The sequence below is a fragment of the Fundulus heteroclitus genome, chromosome 22, assembly GCF_011125445.2.
Source record: "Fundulus heteroclitus isolate FHET01 chromosome 22, MU-UCD_Fhet_4.1, whole genome shotgun sequence".
Classification (NCBI taxonomy): domain Eukaryota; kingdom Metazoa; phylum Chordata; class Actinopteri; order Cyprinodontiformes; family Fundulidae; genus Fundulus; species Fundulus heteroclitus.
Window position 1 is genome coordinate 2,712,008 of NC_046382.1, and position 10,396 is coordinate 2,722,403.

Consider the following 10,396-nt stretch of genomic DNA (forward strand, 5'->3'; position numbering starts at 1 on the left):
TCTCTCTCTCTCTCTCTCTCTCTCTCTCTCTCTCTCTCTCTCTCTCTCTCTCTCTCTCTCTCTCTCTCTCTCTCTCTCTCTCTCTCTCTCTCTCTCTCTCTCTCTCTCAATGAAGCAGAGGTCATAAGCTAAGTGCGCATATACAGCACAATGCGTATATTTCATCTTAAAATGAAGCGTAGAAGAAGATTTCTTCTGAATAAATAGATTTTCGTGTGAATACATTTTGTAGTTATTAAATTTACAGTTTTGATTTTAATTTTTACGAAGGAGAAGTTTATTTACACGGCGTTATGGTGTGGGGAAAGAAAACACTGTCAGACTGCCATTACACTTTTCAGCTCTTTGGGAATCCCTGGACTATTTTAACACTGACCACTGAACTTCCTATCACTGAGTTCATGCTGGTATCCTAGTTCATATTTTCCAGAATTAACATACTTTGTATTATATTGTTCCACAACATTAAGGAAATTGACATAACTGCTTTGAACATGTTGGTTCTCCTCCAACTTTCTAAAACTGAGCAGCATTAAAACTGAAGCTCAGGTAAATATCATCAGTAATGTATCAATCACACACACCTCATGTTTTCACCTCAGCCCTGTGAATGGAAACAGCTTGGGCTCCTAAATTCACCTCAGACCTACGTCCTGTGAAACCTGGGAGCAGCTGCACTCAGACAGGAGATGCATTAACCCTTCCCTGCTTTACCAAGGTCAACGCTTGTGTGTTTTCTGTGTGGGCCAGTAAATGTTTGGAGTATGAGGTGTTTGTGCTACATCTGCTCATGCAGCCGGTGTAGGAAGGTGTGAGGAGCCGGTGGCCTCAGATTTGGAGGAGACCAGGGCTAGGAGAACAAGGGGGCAGACTGCAGCCTAGCCAAGGGTGTGATTACTTTGTCTCTTCTCTGGTTCGGACATGACTAGACGTCTAAGGGGGCGGACGCCTCACCTAGTTGATACAGTGTGGCCCGCACTGAGCCGAGGCATCCCCTCACCAACACCAGCACCAAAGAAAAAACAACCAGCAGCTGGAACCGACATGATTCCATCTTCCTTAACTCAGGTATCAAGGACTCAGCCAGCTCTAGCCATAACACTTCCTGTCATGTCTCCAACTGCAAACCCACTAAAATTCTCTGGAATTCCTCTGAAAAACAGATTCCTATTGTTGCGATGCAGCAGTAAATGGAATCGATCGACTCTGCAGGTAATCGGCTCCCCAAATGACACGGTGTCTGATATAACAGAGAAAATACCCTCATTAACCACGATCAGCTGAACATTGAGTATTTTACACATATTGGAGCTAAACTTGGCCAAGCAAAAACCTGAGATTCTAAAAAATGACTTCATTCATCTTCTAAGCACAGTGATAAGTCTGAAAATAAAGGTGTTTATCAGTGGAGTGATACCACACGCTGGACATGGTGATGAAAATGACAGCAGACTGTTAATAACCTTTGAGTTTAATCTGAGTTCTCCACCCGTAAAAGAGGGTTCCATTATAGTAGATCTTTATTAGATAATGCTGCATCAAACTTAAAAGAGTCTGTCCCCCTCTTAATATCCTCAGTATCACAGAAATGCCCTGTAGATGGCAGTATTGCTGTTTCTTGCCATTCACAAATAGATGTCTTTGCTAACAGTGTGTCTTTGTCATTGCGTTCTGCATTAGACAATGTAGCTCCCTTGAAAAAGAAGGTGATTATTCACAGGAAGTTGGCTCCCTGGTTTAATTCAGAGCTGCGTTCCTTGAAGCACAATGTTAGGAAATTGGAGAGAAAATGGCGCTCTACACACCAAGAGGAATCCTACCTAATCTGGAAGAACAGTCTATTGTTGTATAACAAGACCCTTCGCAGAGTTAGAGCAGCATATTTTTCATCATTAATTGAGGAGAACAAAAATAATCCTAGATTTCTCTTCAGTAAAGTTGCCAAACTTACAGAGTCATAGCTCTGTTGATCCATCCATTCCCTTAGCTCTTAGCAGTAATGATTTTATGGGATTCTTCATAAATAAAATTGATGCCATTAAAAATAAAATAATTGGCATCCTCCCAAACATGATTACCTCGTCCTCAGTAAGTGAGGCAGCATTGGAGGAATCCTTAGAACCTGCGCAGTGTCTGAACTGTTTAAAAGCAGTAGAGCTTTCTGAGCTATCTAAAATTTTAGCTTCATCTAAACCTTCTACCTGTATGTTAGACCCAATCCCAACCAAGTTGTTTAAGGAGGTATTCCCTCTGATCAGTGGTCCTATTTTAGACATGATTAATCTATCCTTGGTAAATGGATATGTACCACAGGCTTTTAAAGTAGCTGTTATTAAACCTTTACTTAAGAAACCATCTCTTGATCAAGATGAGTTAGTAAATTACAGACCTATATCTAATCTTCTTTTCTTATCTAAAATTCTTGAGAAAGTAGTTGCTAATCAACTATGTGAACATTTACAAAGTAATGACCTACTTGAGGAGTTTCAGTCAGGCTTCAGAGCTCATCATAGCACTGAAACAGCTCTGGTGAAGGTCACTAATGATATTCTCATGGCCTCAGATAATGGACTTGTGTCTATACTTGTCCTGTTAGATCTCAGTGCTGCATTTGATACAGTTGATCACAATATTCTCCTACAAAGACTTGAACATACTGTAGGGATTAAGGGGAAAGCATTAGGCTGGTTTAAATCCTATCTGTCGGACAGATTCCAGTTTGTTCATGTTAATAATAAATCTTCCTCAAACTCTAGGGTCACTTGTGGAGTACCACAGGGTTCAGTCCTTGGAACAATTTCCACACTCAGTTTATCTTTGAGCAGTTTGTGATTTAACCGGCCTATAAATGCCTAGAAGAAGAAAACGTCTCCTGGGGGTAGCTTTAGTCCCCGTGTGTGGGTTCTTGTACCTGCAGCTGAGGGTAGTCACCTCTGGGCTCCTGGGGTGGGCTCTGGCTGGCTCGTTCAGACTGTGTTGACCTCCTCTCTGGCTGGATATGGTCCGGGTCCTCTGGGCTTGGTTCCTCATGTTTTTGCAAGGTTGGGCTTTAGACGGCCCCCTCTCCTGGGGTATCGCAGGTCTCCACTAAATGTGGAGCCCATCCCCTCCTTTGGCTGGAGCCTTTACCTGCTGGTGCGTTGGTGGTCCTTGGTGTCCAGGCTGGGTTCTCTTCTCTGTGCTGGCTCACTCCTGGGTTCCATGACTCTGTCGAAGCCCTGCTGGCAGGCGGTGGAGCTCCTAGGGTCAAAATGCAAAACACTATGTGTGGCAGAGAACTAACTCTGCACATAACCCTGAACACAACATCCTCACTGTCAGACATGGTGGTGGCAGCCTCATGCTCTGGGAGGGGTGGGGGGGGGTTCTCTTCAGCAGGGACAGAGAGGTCAGACTTGATGGGAAGGTGGAGAACACCATAAATTCTGCAGGAACCGATGCAGCATTGCTGCGTCCTGCTGCCTCTGGAAGATGTTCTGCTTCTCCTGGTTAATAAAAGCTGCTGCTGGCAGAAGGACAAAGAGCAGCTCAGAGAATCAGAGCTGAGAGTCCCTCGCTGTCATATGGGGGATGTGGACTGAGAATATTAAGATAAAAGCTGGAACAATAATATATTACTCCATGATGTTCACCATCAGCCTCCTGACAGAGATTCCTCTGGAGCGTTTGCTCTTCAGCTCCTCCAGAAACAGACACTCCTTCCCCGACGCTTCCTTTAGCAGGTCTGAGGTAAAAAGGAGGAAAACTCAGGAAATAAGCTTTGCCACAAAGCAGGTTGGTTCACGGAGTAATTAGCTGTCATAGTTTGACTCTGGGTCAAAGCTTCTGAGCTTTCTGAAATGGAAAAGGCAGGAAATGCAGGAATTTACCCAGAAATGACTCTGATCTCCTCTGACCCAGCTTTGTGAACCGGGGCACTGGAGTTTATACGTTTATAAATCTGAACTTTTTGGCATATGCCGTCTTCTTCTTCTTGGTGTACGTACAATTTAAGTATTAATTCTGTGCAATGCTTTATGGTTTTATGTTGCTGCTGTAGTGACGACCATCTAAGGACACTTTGTGAAACGAGGCCCAGGTCGGTTCCCAGGAAATCACTTCCTGGGTCGCTGGTTCCTCCATCAAAGCAGGAACCAGATCTGTTCGGTTCTTATTTTTGCTTCTAGCACAAAGATTTTAAAACATGCTGTAAAACCTGACCGGGACAAAGATGAGATCTGTAAGTAAACGCGTGTGAGTGGAACCACAGAGCGAGAGAAACGATCAAGTTCACCTTTTAATTAGGCTGGTGTTTATGTGGGGGGGGGGGCTGTTACCACGGCAACGCCCGCCTCACACAGGCTTGTTTGTTTGTTTGAAGCAGAGAGATGACACATTAGCTGTGCGTGTTATTAAACACCCACACCTTACCCTGCAGCAACACCTGCCCCTTACAGCCAATCAGAGAGCAGCATGGTCACCTGTTGATCGTCAACAGAGGGAACGTTGTGAAGGAGAAGCTGTGGAGCAGGTCTGATGGGTTCCTACATAAAAGCAGCCCGTTTCTGTCTGCAGAACCGTGTTCCTTCAGAACAAAGCTGTGACGATGCATCATTCCAGTAACCACCTCTGTGTTCCTCAGGAGAATAAAAGGGGAGAGTCTGTTGGTTAGAGCGGCTCTGTGGCATTTCTGAGCGGGGGGGGCGGGGGGGCGCCGCCTGCATTCCTCCCAGCATCACTGCAATTATCTCAGGTGAGAGTACCTGCCGTCAAAGAACAGGGCGTCAGAACAGGAATGTAGGCAGCTGCTGGGCCGGTGTGACGGGTTCCCTCCTCACCTGGTTCCTGGGCGGGGCGGGGGGGCAGAGGGGGGCGGGGCTGCAGGTATAAGAGCAGAACCCGTCCCCGTCCCCACAGACTCTGATCACACGCTGCTGCAGACATGAATTTCATCTCCAACGCGCTGGGAGGCACTGACGTCGCCAAGGTGGCCGGCGAGAAAGCAGGTGAGGGAACCTGTGGTGTTCTCCGCTAACGTTCTGCAGAGGCTTCCTCTGGTTCTAACACACTTTTATATGTTTTCCTGTCCTGTAAAAATTATTTTCTCTGTTATTTCACTTCAGTTTCATGTTTATAGTTTGTAGATGATTTTCTATGTGTGGTCCTTTTAATAGCTGCTGAAAACATTATATATGTATATTTCTGTACAGGTTTGAGAAACCGGCTTAAGGTCCCTTTAATTTAACTCTTTACACGACATGTTTCCATCGGGTATGCAACTTTCGTTCTTAGTTATTTTTTTCTTTTGCATCTGAAAACAAGCATTAGAAAGCCTAAATCTTAATATTAGAGCTAAAAATGAAATAAATGACCAAACCGATAAAATAAACAAAAATTTTAACAACCTGACAGAATCAACTTTATAAAAATAGAAGAAAACTTTAAAATCTTTTTGAGCCGCTTCAGGAGAGTTTCCAAACCGTTTAGATGTTTCAGCTGGGTCTCCTCCTGGAGGACCAGATCTCATCTAGATTGACTCCTCTGAAGAAATGTTGCGTATTTTCAGCAGTAATAATTAAAGTCTCTTCAGCCTCGAAGCTCCAGGCTTCTGATTTAAGTCTGAGGCAAACCTCTAACCAGAAGGTCAAAGGTCAAACATGAAGCTGCTGGTCCACAGGATCTCCTGATGTCTGACCAGAAGGTTTGATGGCACCAGTCTAACTCGGTTCTGGCCCGGTACCACAGAGTCTGGACCGCCTGCAGCCTCATTTAATGTCTTCCATCAATCAGGACCGGTTCTGTCCAAGTTCTGCTCCTCAGTGCGGAGCTCCTTCATAGGTGGAGAACCCTGAATGTTTCAGGTGGGTTCTGCTCTGTCGGGCCAGAGGTTTGATGCTTCTTCTGTGGAGTTCTGCATGTTAGCGGGGTTCTGACCGGGTTCTAACCGGGTTCTGACGGGGTTCTGACGGCTGCGGACAGAGAAGCTGTTGCTGTAGAAGCGCTGCAGCAGCTAAGGACCTCGGGTGGAGACCTGCATCCAGGGAGGAGTCGTTAGAGCAGAGCGCTGCTCCTCACCTGCAGGCGTTCTCAGGAGAACCCGTGGAATCGTCTCATTGGCTGCTTCTATCATCGTCTCTCCTGTTTTATCCACTCAGATCCTGATCTGAAGCTCAGATTCAACAGGTTGAAACCGGCTTCACCATGAGCCGTTAGCCAGAGACGCATAAACGCGTCTCTGGAACGCTCTGATCCGTTTCCCCTTCAGGCGTCTCTTTAACGAGCGCCCCGCCTTGTTCTCCTTTCTGTCCCACAATGCCGATCTGCGGGTGGAGAACCTGCTTCGTTACTGCGGCACCAAGTTCTGAAGACAGAACTTCTGAAGTCAGATTTAAAAGTTCTTCTCTTTTAAAACCTCCTTTTTCACAGTGAGGCTGTAGATCAGAACTGATCGCACTAAATACCTCAGATAGTCTGAATTAAGGAGGATCTGTTTAAAGCCACAGTAAAAGTCACAGGAGAACGTCAGCAGGTAAAACCTGACTGGTTGTCAGTGGGCGGAGCTACAGTAGGATTTGGTTTGACCACACCCACCTCCAGCTTTGATAGATTTTAATTACCTGTGGTCAGGTGAGCAGGACGAGCTTCATGAAGCATAACTAAAGGTTCACCATGGAGGATTTAGGTTCAGGAACCATTCTGCAGGGTTCTGCTCAGGAACCAGAACCCCAGGAACCCGGTCAGAGGGGCAGCAGGGAGGGCGCCATTTCTCTTCTCTTCAGAATACAAACATTAGAATTTGGGTTGACTTTAACGAGAAAAAAGATTTTTTTAAACATGAGGACCACAAAAAGTTTGAATTAAACTTACGTTACAGGCGGGGAAACAAAGAGCCTAAAGCCAGAGCAGAAAGGCTGAAAGTTCTCACCTGTCAGAGTGAGACGTTAACCCTGCAGCTCTTCGTTTAGCCCTAACGAGTCATGTGACGTCTTAACGAGCACACCTTCAGTTTGCTCGTTAAGACGAGCTTTGGCTGGTTTCCCAGCAGGAAGCGGGAAAACGAGGCGAGTCTTTGCAGGCGATCAGCTGCCAGGTGCCGTTTCTGTTCGCTCAGGAGGAGACGCTCACCTGGTGCTTCTTCTGCAGGTGAACTGGTGGAGCAGACCGTGAAGAGCGTCATGAGTGGAAAAGATAAAGCAGAAGAGCAGAAGGCGGAGGGTGCAGGAGGTGCAGGAGGTGCAGAAGGCAAGAAGGAGGGAGGAGGAGAAGGCGGCTTTGGGTTGGACGATGCCCTGTCCATGGTCGGAGGCAAGAAGGAGGAAGGAGGAGCTGGAGGAGGAGGTGAGCTCCACATGAAGTCAGGAACCGTTAACCTGCTGATCCATTTAGCCTTAGTCTGACGTACAGGTGAGAAGCTGATGAGAACCATGCAGGTGTCACACACCTGTTCCCAGCAGCTGTGGGCCGGGTCGGTTCTGATCCGATAGAATGCTGCCTCCTATTGGCTGCAAGGATCCACCGACCCAGAAACAGAAGGAACTGTCAGATGTAGAGCAGGAAGGGCAACAGTTAGCGGAGAACGGACCGTTTCAGCGGGACACCTGACCCAGTAGCCCAGCGTACGGTACATCAGGGGAGTGGAACCGGGTCCGATTCCAAGTACTGTTAGACGCAACATGGGAAAACAGAACCAGAGGTCCACAGAACACAGAGTCCAACAGTAGACTGGTTCTGAGGGAAGATCATGAGAACGTCACTGTGACGAATTTCATCAGACGTTCCTCCTGTAAGGTTCTGGTTCTGTTTCCTGGTACCGATGATCAGACGTTCCTCCTGTAAGGTTCTGGTTCTGTTTCCTGGTGCGGATGATCAGACGTTCCTCCTGTAAGGTTCTGGTTCTGTTTCCTGGTACTGATGATCAGACGTTCCTCCTGTAAGGTTCTGGTTCTGTTTCCTGGTACTGATGATCAGACGTTCCTCCTGTAAGGTTCTGGTTCTGTTTCCTGGTACCGATGATCAGACGTTCCTCCTGTAAGGTTCTGGTTCTGTTTCCTGGTACTGATGATCAGACGTTCCTCCTGTAAGGTTCTGGTTCTGGCTGACGTTCTCTGCTTGTGTTTCCAGGGCTGGATTTGAAGGGCATGGCTGGAGGATTGTTCAAGTAGGAACCTGAAGACTTGGTCCTCCTGAGACGGCCTCACTGCAGAATCAGCTCTTAATAATTTATTTTATTAATGTTTAAAACAGCAGAGTTCAGAAAAGCTTTTAGCATCTTAATGCACTGAAACATTATTGGGTTAATAAATGTTACATTGGGCATAAACTGGTTTGTTGTCTTCTAAAGCTAATCAAAGTGTCACAAATTAAATCTTTCCAAATATAAAGCTGGTGTCTAATGTTGGCTTATTGCTGCAGAATCAGGTTTAATCACCAGGGAGCTCCATGAAACAAGGAGCTCCACTTTAAGATCAATGACCACATTTAAAGCATATAAAAAGAATACATTTTAAAATATAAAAGAACATGCAGATATTCTTTGTAAATGCTTTCAGGGGAGACATAGTTGGGTTAGTACCAGTCAGCCTGGTACCGTTCTGGGTTCTGGGCCGACTGCATAGATAGAAACTTAATTGAAGAACAAAGTGAGCCGGGGCGTCACAGCAGAGCAGCTAAACATCCAATAATAATCCTAGAGGGAAATTACAGGAACAGAGCAGACAGAGTTGATGGATGGATAGAGCCAAATTCAGGGAGATCCTGGAAGAAAACCTGCTGGAGTCTACAGAAGACCTGAGACTGGGGTGGAGGTTCACCTTCCATTCAATTAAATGTTATTTATATAGCGCTAATTTATGGAACATGTCATGTCAAGGCACTTTCCAAAGTCAAATTCAGTCAGATTATACAGATTGGGACAGCGGGGGAGCCACCCTAAACATAAAGCCAGGGCTACAATGGAACGGTTTATGTGTTAGAGTGGCCTAGTCAAAGTCTAGACCTAAACCAAATCCAGAATCTATGTCAAGGTCTGAAACCTGCTGTTCACTGTAGCTCTCCGTCTGATCTGACTGAGCTGGAGCTGTTTTGCAGAGAAGAATGTGCAAAGTAGAGTCCAGTGGGGGGGGTTTCAGGTTTTATTTCTAAAAAAAAAAAAATCCTAGATAATTTTCTACTTTATTTCAGAATTATAAACCACTTTGTGTTTGTCTTTCACATAATATTTCAGTAAAATATATTTATCTTTGTGGTTGTAATGTGACAATAGGTGGAAATGTTTAAGGGGTGTGAATACTTTTTCAAGCCAGTGTAGATTCCAGCAGCAGCATCAGAAACACACAATCTGTGCCTGGTAAGTGAAATTGTAAATTTATAGTTATTAAACTGTGCAATACTTTGCTTTTACTGCCCTATGGTGAACGGCGTTAGCATCAGCGCTAGCTTAATTAGCAGTATCATGTTTGGATGTTAGCATCTTATTAGCTGCTGAGTCCTAATCCTACACTGCAAAAAGGAACTAAAACGTAAGTAAAATGATGCTGAAATTAGTGTATATGTTCTTGATTTGAGCAAACAAGTTTAAATGATCTGCCAATAAAATAAGATTTCTGCACTTAAAATAGCAACAATTCATCTCCATCATCTTATTTCAAGTGCAGTTTATCTAATGATCTTATTTTAGGGATGAAATACTCATTTCATTGGCAGATCATCTTATTTACCTGCTCAAATCAAGAATGTTTTATTTACTTTTAGTTCCCTTTTTTCAGTGTGAACAAACATTAAGCCCATGGTAAGTAACATCAGCAGCAGAAGTATAGATTATATCAGGTTAAAATAGGTTAAAATACTTTTTTTCCCCAAATACCAGGAGAACATTATTATTCTTATTTGTATTTTGATGTCACTAGAATTTAAAGCTCCTCTAAAAGTCTGAGGTTTGTGTTTATTAAGAATATGCTAACAGTTATGTAGGGTTCAAAAATAAGTGAAGCCGGCCTGACTCGCTGTGCCCTTAACATTTCAAGTCCAGATGATTTGTCCAAGAAATCCACAGAAACGTTATTGCATTTAAAGACGTTTTAGTGAGTAGATAGAAGAAAAGGGTGCCAAACATACATACAAAATATAAGGGCGACAGAGGTCAAAAACCATTTGGCTTCACTCTGAGCTACACAACCACAATCTCCCATGATGCATCAGCCTTAAAAAGTGACACATATAGAGCCATAAACCAAAGAAGTAAAGAAAATAATAACAAAATAACCACAATAGCTTAATATACAAATTCCCCAAAATTAATATTACCAAAAATATCTAATAATTTCAAGAAAAGTAAATTTAGCAAGAAAAACATTAACCATAATGCATACCAAGAAAATCACAAAATATAATTTCAGGCTCCTACAAGTTATAAGAGGCA

General features: G+C 44.3%; 1 protein-coding gene across 1 annotated transcript; it reads left to right on the forward strand.

The window, feature by feature from the left end:
- Positions 1–4,865: 4,865 nt before the first annotated feature.
- LOC118557091 (acanthoscurrin-2-like) lies at positions 4,866–8,360 on the forward strand. Its single transcript, XM_036126233.1, has 3 exons — positions 4,866–4,985; positions 7,123–7,317; positions 8,101–8,360. Exons 1-3 carry the CDS (start codon positions 4,922–4,924, stop codon positions 8,139–8,141), a joined length of 300 nt encoding a protein of 99 aa, XP_035982126.1. The 5' UTR covers positions 4,866–4,921; the 3' UTR covers positions 8,142–8,360.
- Positions 8,361–10,396: the final 2,036 nt, after the last annotated feature.

Bases quoted from the DNA above. Each gene is read 5' to 3' on its own strand.
- LOC118557091 (XM_036126233.1), top strand. From the start codon at position 4,922: ATGAATTTCATCTCCAACGCGCTGGGAGGCACTGACGTCGCCAAGGTG. The intron at 4,986-7,122 runs GTGAGGGAACCT...CTTCTTCTGCAG, and splicing joins GGTGGCCGGCGAGAAAGCAG to GTGAACTGGTGGAGCAGACC. The intron at 7,318-8,100 runs GTGAGCTCCACA...TTGTGTTTCCAG, and splicing joins AGGAGGAGCTGGAGGAGGAG to GGCTGGATTTGAAGGGCATG.